Source organism: Bombina bombina, chromosome 3 (genome assembly GCF_027579735.1).
Source record: "Bombina bombina isolate aBomBom1 chromosome 3, aBomBom1.pri, whole genome shotgun sequence".
Taxonomy (NCBI): domain Eukaryota; kingdom Metazoa; phylum Chordata; class Amphibia; order Anura; family Bombinatoridae; genus Bombina; species Bombina bombina.
The window spans coordinates 429,197,643-429,221,411 of record NC_069501.1 but is presented as its reverse complement, the minus strand read 5'-3'; the positions used below and the strand labels follow the sequence as shown (position 1 = coordinate 429,221,411).

General features: G+C 40.8%; 1 protein-coding gene across 1 annotated transcript in view; it reads left to right on the top strand.

The window, feature by feature from the left end:
• Nucleotides 1–23,769, top strand: part of TRAF3IP3 (TRAF3 interacting protein 3) — a gene marked incomplete in the record, with an annotated part of 485,039 nt that overhangs the window by 92,819 nt on the left and 368,451 nt on the right. Inside the window, 1 exon segment of the mRNA XM_053706644.1 lies at nt 17,104–17,133. Within this exon segment, the coding sequence (XP_053562619.1) occupies nt 17,104–17,133 (30 nt within the window).

Below are 23,769 nucleotides of genomic sequence, written 5' to 3'. Positions count from 1 at the left end.
ACGGAAGTATATCAGAATAGAAAATACAAATTGCATCCTACAATGTAAAAAAAGAGACAGGATTGAGAAATCATTAACAAAATATATAAACAATAATACCAATGTCTAGGTTATACTGTGGAAACAAATCAGGAGTTTTCAGCATGGGAAACTGGGCAACCTCAATATGTTAACTCTAAGAAAGGGAAACCATATTTCTCCAACATTGGTGTGTCCGGTCCACGGCGTCATCCTTACTTGTGGGAATATCTCTTCCCCAACAGGAAATGGCAAAGAGCCCAGCAAAAGCTGTCCATATAGTCCCTCCTAGACTCCGCCCACCCCAGTCATTCTCTTTGCCGTTGCACAGGCAACATCTCCACGGAGATGGTTAAGAGTATGTGGTGTTTAGTTGTAGTTTTTTTTTTTTAATTCTACTATCAAGAGTTTGTTATTTTAAAATAGTGCTGGTATTTACTATTTACTCTGAAACAGAAAAAGATGAAGAGTTCTGTTTGTGAGAGGAAGATGATTTTAGCAGCAGTAACTAAAATCGTTTGCTGTTTCCACATAGGACTGTTGAGATGAAGTAACTTCAGTTGGGGGAAACAGCAGACTTTTCTGCTTAAGGTATGACTAGCCATATTTCTAACAAGACTGTGTAATGCTGGAAGGCTGTCATTTCCCCTCATGGGGACCGGTAAGCCATTTTCTTAGTCTCAAGCAGAATAAAGGGCTTAATATGGGCTATAAAACTGGTAGACACTTTTATGGGCAAAATCGATTGCTTTATTTGGGCATTTTATACATCTTAGGTTTGAAATTCACACTTATAAACTTTGGGGAACGTTTTTTTAACGTCAGGCACTCAGTTAGACACCTTTTCAGTCAGGAAGGGCCTTCCCAGTTGTAGGCTGAGCCTCATTTTCGCGCCATTACTGCGCAGTTACTTTTGAGAGCAAGACATGCAGATGCATGTGTGTGGATCTGAAAGTAGTTGGAAAGGTTCCTAGAAGGCTTCATTTGGTATCGTATTCCCCCCTGGGTTTGGTAAAGTCGCAGCAAAGGCTGTAGCTGGGACTGTAGAGGGGTTAAAACTGTAACCGGCTCCGGTTTCTTTTTTTTAAGGGTTAAAGCTCTGAAATTTGGTGTGCAATACTTTGAATGCTTTAAGACACTGTGGTGAAAATTTGGTAAATTTTGAACAATTCCTTCATACTTTTTCACATATTCAGTAATAAAGTGTGCACTGTTTAAAATTTAAAGAGACAGTAACGGTTTTTGTTTTAAAACGGTTTTTGTACTTTATTGACAAGTTTAAGCCTGTTTAACATGTCTGCACCTTCAGATAAGCTATGTTCTATATGTATGAAGATCAATGTGTCTCCCCCTTCAAAATTGTGTGATAATTGTGCCATAGCGTCCAAACAAAGTAAGGACAGTTTAGCAAGAAAGAGAAAGTTCAGTGGCACTACCTATTAAGTTAGACTGCCTACACCCTCATTATATTCAGTAGCTCCTAGGCTATTAATTGGGGTACGTGGTGCTGTGTATTAATTTTCTGAACACGAACAAGCGAAGAGTTAAAGACCCTTCTCAGAATACACTCATAGCACTCCTAGTAGGCATATGTGACGTGAATTAAACTAGATATAACATGGACAACGAATGGTTAGAGAGATCTCATTGGATTAAATAAAATATAACTTTTAATTGTTAACACATAAAAACAGAGTTAAAATCTAGGGATGTGCAGGTTAAAATTGAAAAACTCGTAGTAGAGTGTTGAGATACTGAAATTAATACCTGATTGTAAAATTGTACCAGAGTAATGCTTTAGGTAACGATACCTGAATGTACATATTTCACATAGTGAATGAAAATGAACACTCTTACAGTGCAGTATTATTAAATGTCACCACAGTTAAAGATAAGGTGTACTCCTCTGATGTGCAATCGTGTGGCCCAATATAAATAGTGGTGTTCTTAGATTCTTGTATATTTCAGAAGTGCTCATATATAGGATCAGAGCCCCTTCTGAATTATAAATGTATTCTTATGATAATATATGTTTATACAATCAGTGTGCTTGGTGCATACTTGGGTATCACGTTATCTGCTGGCAAGTATTAAATCAGATCACAAATAGTATTTATTTGAGTAGATATCTAATACATCCTTTGAATTAGTATATAATCTCAACGTATTGTTTTTAGAGTTATCCTGGGTGAAAAACCTTTTATTAACCACTTTAAGTGTAATATTGTGGTTTGTTACTATTCGTTTATCACTTGAAGAAAACCACCTTTTAATAAGTATTGAAGATTGGTCACTAAATGAGGGTCCACATATGTGGCTATTGGTTTGAAACAAGGATTGACTTAAATAGTTAGATATCAAATATTATAATGAAACATTCTGACTGGTGTGAATATTAGTATTGCTGCTGACTTAAGTGTCTAAGATTAGCAGCTATAGCAACATTGCTTTCCCACACCTGTGATAAGTTCTGATAGTATGCAATGCAATCAGAGCAGTCTAATATAGAATGACATCCAAATCCTTGCTGATATATAATTCAGTTTCGGTTAGCTGAAATTCAGCGCAAACCATTAGTATCTATATATAGGTAGGTGCAGGCAGAAAGGAGTTAGTGAGTATCAAGTGCATTACGTATCAGCGTTTCTATCTTTCAATATTGATTTCAATTCACTCCATATTTTGTCTGGCTACAGTTGGTGTTATAATTGCCGGCAGTCTTTCTAGATACTTGTAACTGAAAGTTTACCCCTAAATAGTCACCACCTGCGGATACCCTCCTAAGTAGTTGTGGCTCAAAGGCTATACACTGATATGGCGACCAAACTAATATCGGTGGTTTATCAAGCACCCGGAGGCTCTAAACTGGGTCAAGGCTGAGACATCATACACAGCTAAGTGTAAGTTAAACGGTTCTGAACCGCCAAAAATAATGAGTATCAGATTAATATTGCTACTACAAGTAAGCCCTAACAAACACAGGAGCTCCCTGACTCCTCACCAGTTCCCTAACATGTGACACACCCCCCTTTGAGAAAGCCGTGAGAACGGCGAAACATGTTAGGGAACTGGTGAGGAGTCAGGGAGCTCCTGTGTTTGTTAGGGCTTACTCGTAGTAGCAATATTAATCTGATACTCATTATTTTTGGCGGTTCAGAACCGTTTAACTTACACTTAGCTGTGTATGATGTCTCAGCCTTGACCCAGTTTAGAGCCTCCGGGTGCTTGATAAACCACCGATATTAGTTTGGTCGCCATAACAGTGTATAGCCTTTGAGCCACAACTACTTAGGAGGGTATCCGCAGGTGGTGACTATTTAGGGGTAAACTTTCAGTTACAAGTATCTAGAAAGACTGCCGGCAATTATAACACCAACTGTAGCCAGACAAAATATGGAGTGAATTGAAATCAATATTGAAAGATAGAAACGCTGATACGTAATGCACTTGATACTCACTAACTCCTTTCTGCCTGCACCTACCTATATATAGATACTAATGGTTTGCGCTGAATTTCAGCTAACCGAAACTGAATTATATATCAGCAAGGATTTGGATGTCATTCTATATTAGACTGCTCTGATTGCATTGCATACTATCAGAACTTATCACAGGTGTGGGAAAGCAATGTTGCTATAGCTGCTAATCTTAGACACTTAAGTCAGCAGCAATACTAATATTCACACCAGTCAGAATGTTTCATTATAATATTTGATATCTAACTATTTAAGTCAATCCTTGTTTCAAACCAATAGCCACATATGTGGACCCTCATTTAGTGACCAATCTTCAATACTTATTAAAAGGTGGTTTTCTTCAAGTGATAAACGAATAGTAACAAACCACAATATTACACTTAAAGTGGTTAATAAAAGGTTTTTCACCCAGGATAACTCTAAAAACAATACGTTGAGATTATATACTAATTCAAAGGATGTATTAGATATCTACTCAAATAAATACTATTTGTGATCTGATTTAATACTTGCCAGCAGATAACGTGATACCCAAGTATGCACCAAGCACACTGATTGTATAAACATATATTATCATAAGAATACATTTATAATTCAGAAGGGGCTCTGATCCTATATATGAGCACTTCTGAAATATACAAGAATCTAAGAACACCACTATTTATATTGGGCCACACGATTGCACATCAGAGGAGTACACCTTATCTTTAACTGTGGTGACATTTAATAATACTCCACTGTAAGAGTGTTCATTTTCATTCACTATGTGAAATATGTACATTCAGGTATCGTTACCTAAAGCATTACTCTGGTACAATTTTACAATCAGGTATTAATTTCAGTATCTCAACACTCTACTACGAGTTTTTCAATTTTAACCTGCACATCCCTAGATTTTAACTCTGTTTTTATGTGTTAACAATTAAAAGTTATATTTTATTTAATCCAATGAGATCTCTCTAACCATTCGTTGTCCATGTTATATCTAGTTTAATTCACGTCACATATGCCTACTAGGAGTGCTATGAGTGTATTCTGAGAAGGGTCTTTAACTCTTCGCTTGTTCGTGTAAAGTAAGGACAGTACTGCCACAGATAGTAAAGTTGCCCAAGATGATTCATCAGATGAAGGGAGTAGACATAGTTCTACATCATCTCCTTCTGTGTCTACACCAGTTTTGCCCACGCAGGAGGCCCCTAGTACTTCTAGCGCGCCAATGCTTATTACTATGCAACAATTGACGGCAGTAATGGATAACTCCATAGCAAATATTTTATCCAAAATGCCTGCATATCAGAGAAAGCGCGATTGCTCTGTTTTAAACACTGTAGAGCAGGAGGGCGCTGATGATAATTGCTCTGTCATACCCTCACACCAATCTGAAGGGGTCATGAGGGAGGTTTTGTCAGACGGGGAAATTTCAGATTCAGGTAGAATTTCTCAACAGGCAGAACCTGATGTTGTGACATTTAAATTTAAATTAGAGCATCTCCGCGCACTGCTTAAGGAGGTGTTGTCTACTCTGGATGATTGTGACAACCTGGTCATTCCAGAAAAATTATGCAAGATGGACAAGTTCCTAGAGGTTCCGGTGCACCCCGACGCTTTTCCTATACCCAAGCGGGTGGCGGACATAGTGAATAAGGAGTGGGAGAAGCCCGGCATACCTTTTGTCCCCCCTCCTATATTTAAGAAATTATTTCCTATGGTCGACCCCAGAAAGGACTTATGGCAGACAGTCCCTAAGGTCGAGGGGGCAGTTTCTACTCTAAACAAGCGCACTACTATTCCTATAGAGGATAATTGTGCTTTCAAAGATCCTATGGATAAAAAATTGGAGGGTCTGCTTAAAAAGATTTTTGTACAGCAAGTTTACCTCCTGCAACCCATTTCGTGCATTGTTCCTGTCACTACAGGAGCGTGGTTCTGGTTCGAGGAACTAGAAAAGTCGCTCGGTAGAGAGACTCCGTATGAGGAGGTTATGGACAGAGTTCACGCACTCAAGTTGGCTAATTCTTTTATTTTAGCTGCCGCTTTGCAATTAGCTAGATTAGCGGCGAAAAATTCAGGGTTTGCAATTGTGGCGCGCAGAGCGCTTTGGCTAAAGTCTTGGTCAGCGGATGTATCTTCCAAGACAAAATTGCTTAATATCCCCTTTGGGCCAGAATTGAAAGAGATTATCTCAGACATCACTGGGGGAAAGGGCCACACCCTTCCACAAGATAGGCCTTTCAAAGCCAAGAATAAGTCTAATTTTCGTTCCTTTCGCAATTTCAGGAACGGACCGGCCTCCAACTCCCATCCTCTAAACAAGAGGGTAATGCTTCACAAACCAAACCAGCCTGGAAACCGATGCAAGGCTGGAACAAGGGTAAGCAGGCCAAGAAGCCTGCTGCTGCTAACAAAACAGCATGAAGGAGTAGCCCCCGATCCGGGACCGGATCTAGTAGGGGGCAGACTCTCTCTCTTTGCTCAGGCTTGGGCAAGAGATGTTCAGGATCCCTGGGCACTAGAAATAGTTTCTCAGGGTTATCTTCTGGAATTCAAGGAACTACCCCCAAGGGGAAGGTTCCACATGTCTCACTTATCCTCAAACCAAATAAAGAGACAGGCATTCTTACATTGTGTAGAAGACCTGTTAAAAATGGGAGTGATACACCCAGTTCCAATGGCGGAACAAGGAATGGGATTTTACTCAAATCTGTTTGTAGTTCCCAAAAAAGAGGGAACTTTCAGACCAATTCTGGATTTAAAGATCCTAAACAAATTTCTCAGAGTACCATCGTTCAAAATGGAAACCATTCGAACGATTCTACCTACAATCCAGGAAGGTCAATTTATGACTACCGTGGATCTAAAGGATGCGTATCTACATATTCCTATCCACAAAGATCATCATCAGTTCCTAAGGTTCGCCTTTCTGGACAAACATTACCAGTTTGTGGCCCTCCCATTCGGGTTAGCCACTGCTCCAAGGATTTTCACAAAGGTACTCGGGTCCCTTCTAGCGGTTCTAAGACCAAGGGGCATTGCAGTAGTACCTTACTTGGCCGACATTCTAATACAAGCGTCGTCTCTTTCAAAGGCAAAGGCTCACACAGACATAGTTCTGGCCTTTCTCAGATCTCACGGATGGAAGGTGAACATAGAAAAAAGTTCCCTGTCTCCATCGACAAGAGTTCCTTTCTTGGGAACAATAATAGATTCTTTAGAAATGAGGATTTTCCTGACAGAAGTCAGAAAGTCAAAGCTTCTAAACACTTGTCAAGTTCTTCATTCTATTCCACGTCCTTCCGTAGCTCAGTGCATGGAAGTGGTAGGATTGATGGTTGCAGCAATGGACATAGTTCCTTTTGCACGAATTCATCTAAGACCATTACAACTGTGCATGCTGAAACAGTGGAATGGGGACTATACAGACTTGTCTCCAGTGATTCAAGTAGATCAGAAGACCAGAGACTCACTCCGTTGGTGGCTAACCCTGGACCACCTGTCCCAGGGAATGAGCTTCCGCAGACCAGAGTGGGTCATCGTCACGACCGACGCCAGTCTAGTGGGCTGGGGCGCGGTCTGGGAATCCCTGAAAGCTCAGGGACTATGGTCTCGGGAAGAGTCTCTTCTCCCGATAAACATTCTGGAACTGAGAGCGATATTCAATGCTCTCAGGGCTTGGCCTCAACTAGCAAAGGCCAGATTCATAAGATTCCAATCAGACAACATGACGACTGTTGCTTATATCAATCATCAGGGGGGAACAAGGAGTTCCCTGGCGATGAGAGAAGTGACCAAAATAATAAGATGGGCGGAGGATCACTCCTGCCACCTATCTGCGATCCACATCCCAGGAGTGGAAAACTGGGAGGCGGATTATCTGAGTCGTCAGACATTCCATCCGGGGGAGTGGGAACTCCACCCGGAGATCTTTGCCCAGTTAACTCAATTATGGGGCATTCCAGACATGGATCTGATGGCGTCTCGTCAGAACTTCAAGGTTCCTTGCTACGGGTCCAGATCCAGGGATCCCAAGGCGACTCTAGTGGATGCACTAGTAGCGCCTTGGACCTTCAACCTAGCTTATGTGTTTCCACCGTTTCCTCTCATTCCCAGGCTGGTAGCCAGGATCAAGCAGGAGAGGGCCTTGGTGATCTTGATAGCTCCTGCGTGGCCACGCAGGACTTGGTATGCAGACCTGGTGAATATGTCATCGGTTCCACCATGGAAGCTACCTTTGAGACAGGATCTTCTTGTACAGGGTCCATTCGAACATCCAAATCTAGTCTCCGTCCAGCTGACGGCTTGGAAATTGAACGCTTGATTCTATCAAAGCGTGGGTTTTCAGATTCCGTGATAGATACTTTGGTTCAGGCCAGAAAACCGGTAACTAGAAAGATTTACCATAAAATATGGAAAAGATATATCTGCTGGTGTGAATCCAAGGGATTCTTATGGAATAAGATCAAAATTCCTAAGATCCTTTCCTTTCTACAAGAAGGTTTGGATAAGCGATTATCATCGAGTTCTCTAAAGGGACATATTTCTGCTTTATCTGTCTTGTTACACAAACGACTGGCAGCTGTTCCAGATGTTCAAGCATTTGTTCAGGCTCTGGTTAGGATCAAGCCTGTTTACAGACCTTTGACTCCTCCTTGGAGTCTAAATCTAGTTCTTTCAGTTCTCCAAGGGGTTCCGTTTGAACCTTTACATTCCATAGATATTAAGTTGTTATCTTGGAAAGTTTTGTTTTTAGTTGCTATTTCTTCTGCTAGAAGTGTTTCTGAGTTATCTGCTCTGCAGTGTACTCCTCCCTATCTGGTGTTCCATTCAGATAAGGTTGTTTTGCGTACTAAGCCTGGTTTTCTTCCAAAGGTTGTTTCCAGCAAAAATATTAACCAGGAGATAGTTGTACCTTCTTTGTGTCCGATTCCAGTTTCAAAGAAGGAACGTTTGTTACACAACTTAGATGTAGTCCGTGCTCTAAAATTCTATTTAGAGGCTACAAAAGAGTTCAGACAAACATCTTCTCTGTTTGTCGTCTATTCTGGTAAAAGGAGAGGTCAAAAAGCGACTTCTACCTCTCTTTCCTTTTGGCTTAAAAGCATCATCCGATTGGCTTACGAGACTGCCGGACGGCAGCCTCCTGAAAGAATCACAGCTCACTCTACTAGGGCTGTGGCTTCCACATGGGCCTTCAAGAACGAGGCTTCTGTTGATCAGATATGTAAGGCAGCGACTTGGTCTTCCCTGCACACTTTTGCCAAATTTTACAAATTTGATACTTTTGCTTCTTCGGAGGCTATTTTTGGGAGAAAGGTTTTGCAAGCCGTGGTGCCTTCTGTTTAGGTAACCTGATTTGCTCCCTCCCTTCATCCGTGTCCTAAAGCTTTGGTATTGGTTCCCACAAGTAAGGATGACGCCGTGGACCGGGCACACCAATGTTGGAGAAAACAGAATTTATGCTTACCTGATAAATTACTTTCTCCAACGGTGTGTCCGGTCCACGGCCCGCCCTGGTTTTTTAATCAGGTTTGATTAATTATTTTCTCTAACTACAGTCACCACGGCACCCTATAGTTTCTCCTGTTTTTTTTTTCCTCCTGTCTGTCGGTCGAATGACTGGGGTGGGCGGAGCCTAGGAGGGACTATATGGACAGCTTTTGCTGGGCTCTTTGCCGTTTCCTGTTGGGGAAGAGATATTCCCACAAGTAAGGATGACACTGTGGACCGGACACACCGCTGGAGAAAGTAATTTATCAGGTAAGCATAAATTCTGTTTTTCCTACATATAAACATAGAAAGCAAAATGAGGTATCAGAGTATAAAATGCAAATTGTTTCATTCAATGTGATGACTGAGACAGCATTGATACGGCTAGATTTAGAGTTTTGTCGGTAACGACCCGCGTAGCTAACGCTGGCTTTTTTCTGGCCGCACCTTTAAAATAACTCTGGTATTGAGAGTTCACAGAATGGCTGCGTTAGGCTCCAAAAAAGGAGCGTAGAGCATATTTAACGCAACTTCAACTATCGATACCAGAGTTGCTTACAGACGCGGCCAGCCTCAAAAACGTGCTCGTGCACGATTCCCCCATAGGAAACAATGGGGCTGTTTGAGCTGAAAAAAAACCTAACACCTGCAAAAAAGCAGCGTTCAGCTCCTAACGCAGCCCCATTCGTTTCCTATGGGGAAACACTTCCTACGTCTGCACCTAACACTCTAACATGTACCCCGAGTCTAAACACCCCTAACCTTACACTTATTAACCCCTAATCTGCCGCCCCCACTATCGCTGACCCCTGTATATTATTTTTAACCCCTAATCTGCCGCTCCGTAAACCGCAGCTACTTACATTATCCCTATGTACCCCTAATCTGCTGCCCCTAACACCGCCGACCCCTATATTATATTTATTAACCCCTAATCTGCCCCCCACAACGTCGCCTCCACCTGTCTACACTTATTAACCCCTAATCTGCCGAGCGGACCGCACCGCTACTATAATAAAGTTATTAACCCCTAATCCGCCTCACTAACCCTATAATAAATAGTATTAACCCCTAATCTGCCCTCCCTAACATCGCCGACACCTAACTTCAATTATTAACCCCTAATCTGCCGACTGGAGCTCACCGCTATTCTAATAAATGTATTGACCCCTAAAGCTAAGTCTAACCCTAACACTAACACCCCCCTAAGTTAAATATAATTTTAATCTAACGAAATTAATTAACTCTTATTAAATAAATTATTCATATTTAAAGCTAAATACTTACCTGTAAAATAAATCCTAATATAGCTACAATATAAATTATAATTATATTATAGCTATTTTAGGATTAATATTTATTTTACAGGTAACTTTGTATTTATTTTAACCAGGTACAATAGCTATTAAATAGTTAAGAACTATTTAATAGCTAAAATAGTTAAAATAATTACAAATTTACCTGTAAAATAAATCCTAACCTAAGTTACAATTAAACCTAACACTATACTATCAATAAATTAATTAAATAAAATACCTATAATTATCTACAATTAAACCTAACACTACACTATCAATAAATAAATTAAATACAATTCCTACAAATAAATACAATGAAATAAACTAACTAAAGTACAAAAAATAAAAAAATATTTACAAACATTAGAAATATATTACAACAATTTTAAACTAATTACACCTACTCTAAGCCCCCTAATAAAATAACAAAGCCCCCCAAAATAAAAAAAATGCCCTACCCTATTCTAAATTACTAAAGTTCAAAGCTCTTTTACCTTACCAGCCCTGAACAGGGCCCTTTGCGGGGCATGCCCCAAGAAGTTCAGCTCTTTTGCCTGTAAAAAAAAACATACAATACCCCCCCCAACATTACAACCCACCACCCACATACCCCTAATCTAACCCAAACCCCCCTTAAATAAACCTAACACTAAGCCCCTGAAGATCTCCCTACCTTGAGTCGTCTTCACCCAGCCGAGCCAAATTCTTCATCCAAGCGGAGCAAGAAGAGGTCCTCCATCCGGTAGAAGTCTTCATCCAAGCGGGGCAGAAGAGGTCTTCCATCCGATTGAAGTCTTCATCCAAGAGGCATCTTCTATCGTCATCCATCCGGAGCGGAGCGGCAGCATCCTGAAGACCTCCGACGCGGAACATCCATCCTGGCCGACGACTGAACGACGAATGACGGTTCCTTTAAATGACGTCATCCAAGATGGCATCCCTCGAATTCCGATTGGCTGATAGGATTCTATCAGCCAATCGGAATTAAGGTAGGAATATTCTGATTGGCTGATGGAATCAGCCAATCAGAATCAAGTTCAATCCGATCAGATTGAGCTCGCATTCTATTGGCTGATCGGAACAGTAAAATGATGGTGCACTTTAAAGCAGTCCCTTATGGAAGTCCCAAACATGAGGGGGGTGAATTAATACCCTATCTCTGCAAAGGATATCATCCAACTCCTACACGAGCAGGGAGAGGATGAACGCTGCAAACAAAGCATGAGTGAACAGGACATAAACTGCTCCAAGTGTGGAATGAGAAATATATTGTAGCTGTCCCTGAAAAGGGCCTGCAGAGCTTTACATCTTTTCTATCCAGACAGTCTGCCCACGTGTTGCTCCACTGAAATGGTCTTGTAAGTTTATAACACTGAGGGTTCCTCTGAGAGCAGCCAGCTGCTAGTAGCTCTGGAGCTGACATCAGTAAATCAAATAGGCACAAGTCTGTTACGTTTAAACTGACCTCATGGCATGTTTCTGCAGTCTTAGGTGGGAGTCTCAGTGATCCAAGAGCCGTTATGAGAGTCCAATATGAGAACAGTTAGATTGTCAGCATACTTCACATAGCCACGCTGTATTGGGTACTCAGTAATAAAATTTTCCTTGTGATCTTCACACATGGTCATTATCAGTTTGGTGCCTCTCACAACTCCCTGAACTTCCTGGCATAACTCTGAACAGGCAGATAGCAATCTGTCCAGTGAAGGTGTAAACAGCATGGTCAGTTCCTGGATGAGGTTATCTTTGCACATCAGCATGTTGAATCCTACTTTGCATCCAGGATTATAGGAGGCCTCAGCTGCTGTTTATAAGATGGTGTAGGCAGTATTACTGCTGTCTCTTTTCAGGGGCAAGGGCGTGAAGTAGGGGCCCTTCACGAATCAGGTTTCAGCTGCAGCAAGTGCCCGCATAAATTAGGATGCCTGCTCAGCAAGAAAAGTAGCGTGGGTTAGCTGGTGGCAGCGATTAATTGCTTTTTTTAAGAGCTGTTTTGCAGAGCTCTTTCTCCTTGCTGCCACCCGGTTGCTCCGCCCACAGGAAGCCACCAGGAGTGGTTTTTAATCCTTCTCCGGTGTTTAAGAAAATGTTTCCAGTAGATTCTTCCATTACGGAGGTTTGTTCTTCAGTACCCAAGGGTGCTATTTCCACTTTAGCCAAGAGGACGACTATATTGAGTATAGTTGCGCCTTCAAGGATCCTATGGATAAAAAGATGGAGGCTTATCTTAAGAAGATCTATGCACATCTTGGTCTCCAATGGCAACCAGGGGTCTGTACTGCTACAATGACTAGTGCTGCCTCATATTGGTTTGAGGCATTAACAGATTCTCTACAGGAGGAATCGCCTCTTGACGAGATTCAGGACAGAATCAAAGCTCTCATGTTCGCCAATTCCTATATTGCTGATGCGGTCCTCCAGGTCCTTAGATTGTGAGCTAAGGCTTCTGGTTTTGCTGTTTTGTCAAGACGGGCTTTATGGTTAAAGTCTTGGTCAGCTGATGTTTCACCTAAGGCTAAACTGATGGCTCTTCCTTACAAGGGGAAGACCTTATTTGGACCGGGTTTGGCGGAAATAATTTCTGATGTTACAGGCGGAAAAGTTTCTTTTCTGCCCCAGGATAAGAGGAGCAAACCAAAGGGACGTCAAAGTAATTTTCATTCCTTTCGCAACTTTAGAGGAAAGTCCTACTCATCTTCGTCCAAGCAGGATAATAACAAGCCAGCCTGGAAACAGACTCAGTCCTGGAGTAAGAGTAAACAGGCCAAAAAGCCTGCTACCAACTCTAAGTCTGCATGAAGGGGTTGCCCCCGATCCAAGCCTGGATCTAGTGGGGGGCAGACTCTCTGTTTGCTCAAGTCTGGTTAAGGGACGTTCCAGACCCGTGGACGGTGGAAATTGTGTCTCAGGGTTACAGGTTAGAATTCAGGGGTTGTCCCCCCAGGGGCAGGTTTCACCTTTCCAGGTTATCTGCAGACCAGATAAAGAGAGAGGTGTTCTTGAGGTGTATCGAAGGCCTCTTGGCCCTGGGGGTGATTGTTCTGGTTCCAAAGTTGGAACAGGGTCTGGGTTTTTATTCAAACCTGTTTGGGGTTCCCAAAAAAGAGGGAACCTTCCGCCCGATTCTAGACTTAAAATGTCTAAACAAATTCCTCAAGGTCCCATCGTTCAAGATGGAAACCATTCGACAATTCTTCCTTTGATCCAAGAGGATTAGTATATGACGATCATAGATTTGAAGGACGCTTACTTACATGTTCCCATCCACAGAGATCATCACAAGTTTCTGAGATTTGCATTTCTGGATCGTCACTTTCAGTTTGTGGCCTTGCCTTTCGGCCTAGCCACAGCTCCCAGAATATTCTCAAAGGTTCTAGGGGCCCTTCTAGCGGTGGTCCGGTCAAGGGGGATAGCAGTGACCCCCTATCTGGATGACATTCTAATTCAGGCTCCCTCCTTTCCAAAGGCGGCATCTCACACAGAGATGTTACTCTCTTTCCCCCGGTCTCACGGGTGGAGGGTAAATGTGGAAAAGAGTTCTCTGGTTCCAGCAACAAGAGTTGTGTTCTTAGGGACGATTATAGACTCTGTTCTGATGAAGATATTCCTGACGGAGACCAGAACAGTCAAGCTCCTATCGGCTTGTCGAGTCCTTCAGGAGATACTTCGTCCTTCAGTTGCTCAGTGTATGGAAGTAATTAGACTGATGGTGGCAGCCATGGACATTGTGCCATTTGCTCGTTGTCATCTGAGAGCTTTACAGTTATGCATGCTCAATCAGTGGAACGGAGATTATCTGGATCTTTCTCCAAAGCTAGTGTTGGATCAGAAGACAAAGGATTCTCTCCATTGGTGGCTTTCTCGGGAGCAACTGTCCCGGGGGACTTGCTTTCGGAGACCATCTTGGGTGATAGTGACTACAGACGCCAGGCTGGAGGGCAGTCTAGAAATCCCTCAAAAACTACTTGGGAGGAGTCCAAACTACCGATCAACATTCTGTAGTTGAGAGCAATTTACAATGCGCTTCTTGCTTGGCCTCAGTTGGCCTCGAACCAGTTAATCAGATTCCAATCAGACAACATAACATCAGTAGTGTACATCAACCATCAGGGGGGAACACAAAGTTCCCTAGCGATGAGGGAGGTGTCTCGGATCATTCAGTGGGCAGAAGACCACTGTTGTTGTCTGTTAGCCATCCACATCCCGGGAGTAGATCCCAGGCAGACTTTCCATCCGGGGGAATGGGAACTCCATCCGGAAGTGTTCTCCAAACTGGTATCCAGATGGGGGATGCTGGAGTTGGATCTCATGGCGTCCCGCCAAAATACAAAGCTTCCAAGGTACGGTTCCAGGTCAAGGGATCCTCAGGCCTTTCTAATAGATGCCCTGGTAGTTCTGTGGGACTTCCAGTTGGCTTATCTTTTTCCTCCATTTGCCCTCCTGTCTCGGGTGATTGCCTGCATAAGACAGGAACGAGCATCGAAGATTCTAATCGCCCCAGCTTGGCCTCGGAGAATCTGGTATGCAGATCTAGTGGAGATGTCAACTCTACCTCAGTGGAAGCTTCCCCTGAGGAAGGACCTTCTTCTCCAGGGGCCTTTTCTTCATCCAAATCTCGTTTCTCTGAAGCTGAAGATTTCTCTGGAGATTGAACGCTTGATTCTATCTAATCAAGGTTTTTCAGAGTCAGTGATTGAGACACTGATCCAGGCTTGTAAGCCGGTCACTAGAAGGATTTATCATAAGATATGGAGGAAATATCTTTTTTGGTGTGAAGCGAAGGGATATTCTTGGAGTAAGGTTAGGATCCCAAGAATCCTTTCTTCAGGAGGGTCTGGATAAAGGCTTGTCTGTTAGTACCTTGAAGGGTTAAATTTCGGCCTTATCAGTCCTTTTATTCAAACGTTTGGCAGATGTGCCATACGTTCAGTCAGGCCTTAGTCAGAATTAGACCGGTGTTTAAGGTGATTGCTCCTCCTTGGAGCCTTAATCTTGTGCTTAAGGTTTTACAACAGCGTCCGTTTGAGCCGATGCATTCCCTTGACATTAAACTTTTGTCTTGGAAAGTTTCGTTCTTATTGGCTATTTCTTCTGCTCGGAGAGTATCTGAACTCTCTGCTTTACAGTTTGATTCTCCTTATCTAATTTTTCATGCTGATAAGGCTGTTCTTCATTAAATTGGGATTCCTTCCCAAGGTTGTATCTACTAAGAATATTAATCAGGAAATTGTAGTTCCTTCCCTGTATCCAAAGCTTTCTTCAGACAAGGAGCGCTTGCTGCATAATCTGGCTGTGGTTCGCGCTCTTAAGTTTTACTTGGAAGCGACTAAAGAATTTCGGAAGTCTTCAGCTTTATTTGTTCGTTTTTCTGGGAAGTATAGAGGTCAGAAAGCGTCTGCCTCTACTCTAGCTCTTTGGTTAAGGAGTGTGATCCGCAGGGCTTATGAATCAGAGAGGATTAAGGCTCATTCCACCAGAGCCATAGCCTCTTCTTGGGCTTTTAAAAAATGAAGCCTCTATGGAGCAGATTTGCAAAGCTGCAACTTAGTCGTCTTTGCATACTTTTTCAAAATTTTACAGATTTGATACTTTTGCCTCGGCTGAGGCAGCTTTTGGGAGAAAGGTTCTTCAAGCGGTGGTGCCTTCTGTTTAGGCATGCTGGTTTTTTATCCATCCCTATTCATCTGAGTATTCTAGCTTGGGTATTGGTTCCCAACAGTAATTAAGATGAACCTGTGGACTCGCCACATCTTTAGAAGAAAACTAAATTTATGCTTACCTGATAAATTTATTTCTTCAAGATGTGGTGAGTCCACGGACCCACCCTTTGTTTTGTTGGGTAATTGTGTTAGGTTTTTGACTAAAGCTCAGTCACCTCCGCACCTTGTGTTACTTTCCTTTCTCCATTTACTTTCGGTCGAATGACTGGGATTTATGGGTAGGGAAGTGATACTTAACAGTTTTTACTGTGGTGCTCTTTGCCTCCTCCTGCTGTTGAGGAGTGGTATTCCCAACAGTAATTAAGATGAACCCGTAGACTCACCACATCTTGAAGAATTACATTTATTCATCTTTTTAAACAATACAACTTTTCAAGTAGACTTTTCCTTTAAATAACATTTTATAAATAACAAAACATTTTATAATATTATGAAGTATTAATCTGCCGCCGTCCGGCTACTTCATAATGCCACTTGACTGGCAAAATTTCCCGTGGAGAATACTGACCTCATGTAAGTTGTGAACATAATGGCAAAAGTAAGACTTTCAATGTTAAAGGGACAGTCTAGGCCAAAATAAACTTTCATGATTCAGATAGAGCCTGTCATTTTAAACAATTTTCCAATTTACTTTTATCACCAATTTTGCTTTGTTCTCTTGGTATTCTTAGTTGAAAGCTTAACTAGGAGGTTCATATGCTAATTTCTTAGACCTTGAAGGCCACCTCTTTTCAGAATGCATTTTAACAGTTTTTCACCACTAGAGGGTGTTCATGTATTTCATATAGATAACACTGTGCTCGTGCACGTGAAGTTATCTGGGAGCAGGCACTGATTGGCTAAACTGCAAGTCTGTCAAAAGAACTGAAATAAAGGGACAGTTTGCAGAGGCTTAGATACAAGATAATCACAGAGGTTAAAAGTATATTAATATAACTGTGTTTGTTATGCAAAACTGGGTAATGGGTAATAAAGGGATTATCTATCTTTTAAAACAATAAAAATTCTGGTGTAGACTGTCCCTTTAATCATGCGCCTTAGTTAGAAAATATTTTAAGTGTTTTCTTATAATATATAATAATAATATAATATTATTTTATGTTTCAGGAGTTGTTGCAACTTTCTGGATACCTTGTGGTAAGTAGATCACTAACATATTCTGTATAATGAATCTGTTACATGTTGCCTAAAGTATTTGAATCCGGACCCAGTAACATAAGATCTGATAAAGACTCATAGCAAAGCATTTATAGCTTGCTCTATAACACTGTATATAGGTTTCATTATTTGGTGCATTCCTGTATTTTAGAGTTTTGGTATCTCAATAGGTGAAGTAACAGGTTTTTACCATGTAGTTTAAAGAACAGCAAATAAACATATTAAAATATATTGTAATTAAAGCAAGTTAAGGAAAAGCTGTTTAAATGAAAACAAACATGATATGATTTTCGTCTACTGCTGTATTCATGCTTATTGGTTGAGCATGCTCATTGCTGGAGACAAGCTTCTGCAAAAACTATGGTACACAACAAAATTCCTTCTTTTAAATTAAATAAAAAATACAAATGCATAAATGGTTATAACCCACTTGTGTTCATGGTTAAATAGTCTCGGTCCCAGAGGCGGAACCTTTTTCTACTTTCTGCAATTAATGTTTTTGTTTTTTTAGTCAAATTTTATCTGCAGGTCATTTTGAAATTCAATTAAATTTTAAATTATGCAGTTACACTTAAAGTGATGGTAAACTCTGCTATTGCTAAGTTGCATAATTAGATTATTTATTACTAACAATATAAAAACGCAATATCCATTTTCAAATTGTTTATGCATTATTACCTAATTTTTAGTTTTTAATAAATTCGTTGTTGCGCTGCCTCGCTCCTCCCCTCTAATTTACTTTCAGTAATACACTGAAGTCTTACCTATTCTCCACCCTCTTTACATCTTACCCAATTTGCGCGCTCCTGATTTTGTGAATTTAGACGCATGCGCATTAGAGAGGATTACGTATACCAGTCACTTGTAGTGGATAGATATTGCGAGCGGTCAGTCCCTTCTTAAACGAGCACACTTCTTTATATAATAAATATAAGTAAATGTATAAATACTTGATTTTATCACAAATTATCTATATCTTATGTTGTTATAAAAAGTAAATAAGAGCCAGAGCGCATGCGCTGAATAAACAGGAACGCGCAAATTCATCATCGCTTTTTGAGGCTACTGATTGGTTGACCGTATGCTGCTAGGAATGCAATACTGCGCTAGCGTGAATTGGGTTACATAGAAGTTAGCCTGTCTGGCGACAGGCTTACCTATTGGTTCAATATTATAAACTATCGATGTGACATCACAGGAGGAAGGATGAAGACGGCATTAGACGGAGCTATTACATAAAGATTTGTAAGTGTTTTTACATAGATAAGATAACATGATTTGGAGTGTGTAAACTGAATAAAATGTTAAAATAACAATATTAACTTCACTAGATACGGAGTTTACCATCACTTTAAGCACCATCTCAATTGCAATGTGTTGATTAACTGAAGAATAAAGCAATTTTTAAAGTTTTATATTTTATTAGCTGCAGAGAGAAAAAAAAGTTTTAAAAAAAATGTATTTATAAAAATGGTGCATCGCTCACAAGAATGTCTTACATTCAGGAGTCACAACTTTGTAGAACGGTAAAGTTTAGGGGTCAGGGTTGAAACCTTTGAGAGCCAGTCATCAATCAATTCTCTGACACTTTGCAGCGCTGCTCCATATTTGACTGTTCTCTTCAGACAGTGCTTTGCTCTTGCTGCACTGCTTAAAGAGAACAGCCCGATGTGGAGCAGTGCCACAAATAGAAAGCGCTAACAGTTCCTGCATGTGTTCCTGGAATTGTTCCATTTTTTCTGCAGACATGCTGCAGTTTATGCATTGACATTGCAGATCATAGAATGTTCTGCCTTGGGGGTGTTAGTATGCTCAGATTGTTGTGGTGATTGCAGTTTAGAAATACAGATCTTTAGAATACTGCCCTTTTAGAGTGTAATCACAAACAAATGTTGTTTGACTTTTTCCATGTAATCTTTTACTTGCAAAAGGCTGATTCTGGTATGTGCACCACACTCTTATAATGTGCGCTACTTCTACATGTTGTATCCTTAGTCAAACTTTTTTTTTTAATTATCTTTGGGACCCACTTGGGGTACTTTTTACCCGCCCTTCATCACATCCACGTTCTGCATTATAATCAATGGAGCCATATCGTATCCTATAACCTTTAATACCTTAGAGACCCAACAAATTTAAAAAAAAATCTTCTTCTATAAAATTGTTCAGTCTAGCAATTGAAAAGAAATCGTTTAAACAGTTAAAGAGAAATAACACATAGTTGTCAGCTTTAAAATAGCTGACTGCAAGATGACATGCTTCACAGGGTCAATATGAATTCAGCATGATGGGCCAAAGTGTAGGGGAAAACTCACAGCCACACCTCTCAGAATACCTCGCAACGCCCATGGCCAGCCCCAGAGACACCGTTTGTTTTATTCAGCATGACTACCATAACTAAACATCCTAATGTTTTACAATTACATAAACCAAGGTTTCTCTTCATTTTTGTCTTCTGGTGACCATGTTGTGTGTTGTTTAAATTTCTTTTGTATTATGATGAGTCCATAGGAATTCCATATCATGTGGTAAATAAATCCCGCCACTAGGAGGAGGCCAAGAGCCCCCACAAGCTTTAATCCTTTCCCACCTCCCCTCTCTCCTCAGTTTGTTCTCGGCCTCCCAGGAGAAAAGGCTGAAGACTGAGGTGCTCCAGCTTTTTGATTAAAAAAAATAATTCCATGGGAGCTGAACCAAATGTAAAACCCTTAACCCCTGATGCAGATTCATTCAGTAAAGAAGAGATCAGCAGAAAGATGTCAGTATGTTGAATGAGACAGGTGCATAGGAAAACCTTGTTATGTGCGCAGCATCTCCCTATGGGATTTCAGCTATAACTAACCTCAGGCGTTGTGGGGACATGTCCCTTAGCCTCCCCCTGTGTAAATACAGGTATTTCCTCTCAGATCCTCTGCTGTACATGTATAAGCACTGGATAGGCTCTCTATTGGATACAGCTGCAGACGTCATGCCAATGGAGGGGTGCTTTAGTCAGGTAAGTGGCTACTGCACTCATGCAGCCCATAGGCTATCAGTAGGTACTTGTTTTAGTCAAGTATAGCATAGATGGGGGACTAGCCTATCTACCTACAGACACAGTTTGTGAGTTAATCTCTCACAATAAAGGATCTAATCATTTATTAGGGGATACTATGAGAGGACCCTAATCAACCCTCCAGCATCATTTTCATTCACCTTTTTACTCCGTTTTGAAAATTGGTGTATGGCCCTTTAAGAGACCTCTGACACCAGTCAGTGGTCCCCTCAGAAACACAGCAGTTGGGGTGGCATCACAGAGGGGAGCTTATGTGAGGGATTTTTTTTTTTCTTCTAAACTGTTTTTTTTTTTTTTTGTACTGATTTTTACTTTTAAACAGATTATAAGTGACACAGTATTTTTTTTTTCGTTCCTGAAAGCTGTGCTAGTGTTAAGATCACTTGTAATTTAGCCCATTGTTTGGGCCTGGGATCATCACGGCAATTAGCTCTGCCCCTTTTCTCTTGCTATCTGCTTATGTCTATGGGCAGATTGGGAGTTTAACAAACTGATAACGTCTGTGTCTGCATTTTGTATTGTCTGCCTGCAAAAGGTCATTTTCTGAGTGGGTGAGTACCTACACAGAGATGCTGACGGTGGAAGGAGCTTATTTTGGCTTAAAATATCTTATAGTGAATCTTTCACTGTTTTCTCTCATTACCTGTTCTTATTTAAAGGACCAGTCAATACAGCAGATTTGCATAATCAACAAATGCAAGATAACAAGACAATGCAGTAGCACTTAGTCAGTGTGAAACCCTGACAGTCTTCAAGCAAATTAATCACTCCTTGTTTTTAATATATACATCAGTTCATATTTATGCAGATTAGTATTTTTTTTTAAAATGCATCCTATAACATCTGTATACAAGACATACATCTTGTACACATGTAGCAAAGACTGCAAAGGCGTAGGTAGTCACTCTATGCAGACTAGGTCTAGCTTAACCCAGTATTGTTAACAAAGGGTTAGAGTTTAAAGGGACAGTATATACCAATTTTCATATAACTGTATGTAATAGACACTACTATAAAGAATAAGATGCACAGATACTGATCTAAAAATCCAATATAAAACCGTTTAAAAACTTACTTAGAAGCTCCAAGTTTAGCATTGTTGATGAGGTAGTCTAGGACACCCACAGATAGGGGCTGGGTAAACAAAAAGAGCAGACCCCCCCTTCCCTGTATATGAAAGACAGATAACATGAACAGGAGCCTGCAGAAGTCTGTAAACACGTGTATACTTCTGGCACTGTGACGCTTGGTTAGGAGTCTGAAAATCAGCACAATGTTCTTTAAAAATAAGCAAAACTATACATTTCTCTTGTAAGGTGTATCCAGTCCACGGATCATCCATTACTTGTGGGATATTCTCATTCCCAACAGCAGAGCTGTAATATAGCTCCTCCCCTAACTGTCATAGCCAGTCATTCTCTTGCAACTCTCAACAAGCAAGGACGTTGTAGGAGAGAGTGGTTAAATATAGCTAGTTTATTTTCTTCAATCAAAAGTTTGTTATTTTTAAATAGTACCGGAGTTGTGCTATTTTATCTCAGGCAGTAAATAGAAGAAGAATCTGCCTTAGGTTTCTATGATCTTAGCAGGTTGTAACTAAGATCCATTGCTGTTCTCACATATGTCTGAGGGGATTACACAGATGAGGTAACTTCAGCGAGAGAATGGCGTGGTAACTTCAGCGAGAGAATGGCGTGCAGTTTATTCTGCTATCAGGTATGTGCAGTTATAATTTTTTCTAGAGATGGAAAACACTAGAAAATGCTGCTGATACCGGATTAATGTAAGTTAAGCCTGAATACAGTGATTTAATAACGACTTGTATCATGCTTACTCCCAGGGGTAATACCCTTATGATATTGCAATATAAAACGTTTGCTGGCATGTTTAATCGTTTTTTATATATGCTTTGGTGATAAAACTTTATTGGGGCCTAGTTTTTTCCACATGGCTGGCTTAAATTTTGAATAGAAACAGTTCCTGAGGCTTTCCACTGTTGTAGTATAAAAGTTACAGTTGGTGCAGTTACAATTACAAACTGTGACATCCAGCTTCCCTCAAAGGCCCTCTGAATGTTATAGGACATCTCTAAAGGGCCCAAAGGCTTTCCAAAATCGTTTATTGGGGAAGGTAGGGCCACAGCTTGCTGTGGCATTTGGTTGTGACTGTTAAAAAACGTCTATTTCGTTTTTTTGATCCGTTTTTTGAACTAAGGGGTTAATCATCCATTTGCAAGTGGGTGCAATGCTCTGTTAGCCTATTATACACACTGTAAAAATTTTGTTTGATTTACTGCATTTTTTCACTGTTTTTCAAATTCTGACAAAATTTGTTTCTCTTAAAGGCACAGTACCGTTTTTTTATATTTGCTTGTTAACTTGATTTAAAGTGTTTTCCAAGCTTGCTAGTCTCATTGCTAGTCTGTATAAACATGTCTGACATAGAAGAAACTCCTTGTTTATTATGTTTAAAAGCCATGGTGGAACCCCCTCTTAGAATGTGTACCAAATGTACTGATTTCATTTTATGCAATAAAGATCATTTTCTGTCTTTAAAAAATTTATCACCAGAGGAATCTAACGAGGGGGAAGTTATGACGACTAACTCTCCCCACGTGTCAGACCCTTTGACTCCCGCTTAAGGGACTCCCGCTCAAATGGCGCCAAGTACATCTAGGGCGCCCATAGCGTTTCCTTTACAAGACATGGCAGCAGTCATGGATAATACACTGTCAGCGGTATTAGCCAGACTACCTGAACTTAGAGGTAAGCGAGATAGCTCTGGGGTGAGACAAAATGCAGAGCATACTGACGCTTTAAGAACCATGTCTGATACTGCCTCACAATATGCAGAAGCTGAGGAAAGAGAGCTTCAGTCAGTGGGTGATGTTAATGACTCAGGAAAGATACCTGATTCTAATATTTCTACATTTAAATTTAAGCTTGAACACCTCCGCGTGTTGCTTAGGGAGGTTTTAGCTGCTCTGAATGACTGTGATACCATTGCAGTGCCAGAGAAATTGTGTAGACTGGATAAATACTTTGCAGTGCCGGTGTGTACTGATGTTTTTCCAAATACCTAAAAGGTTTACAGAAATTATTAATACGGAATGGGATAGACCAGGTGTGCCGTTCTCTTCCCCTCCTATTTTTAGAAAAATGTTTCCAATAGACGCCACCACACGGGACTTATGGCAGCCAGTCCCTAAGGTGGCGGGAGCAGTTTCTACTCTAGTAAAGCGTACTACTATCCCTGTCGAGGACAGTTGTGCTTTTTTTTTTAGATCCAATGGATAAAAAATTAGAGGTTACCTTAAGAAAATATTTATTCAACAAGGTTTTATCCTACAGCCCCTTGCATGCATTGCCCCTGTCACTGCTGTTGTGGCGTACTGGTTTGAGTCTCTGGAAGAGGCTTTACAGGTAGCGACTCCATTGGATGACATACTTGGCAAACTTAGAGCACTTAAGCTAGCCAATTCTTTTATTCTGATGCCATTGTTCATTTGACTAAACTAACGGCTAAGAATTCTGGTTTTGCTATACAGGCGCGCAGAGCGC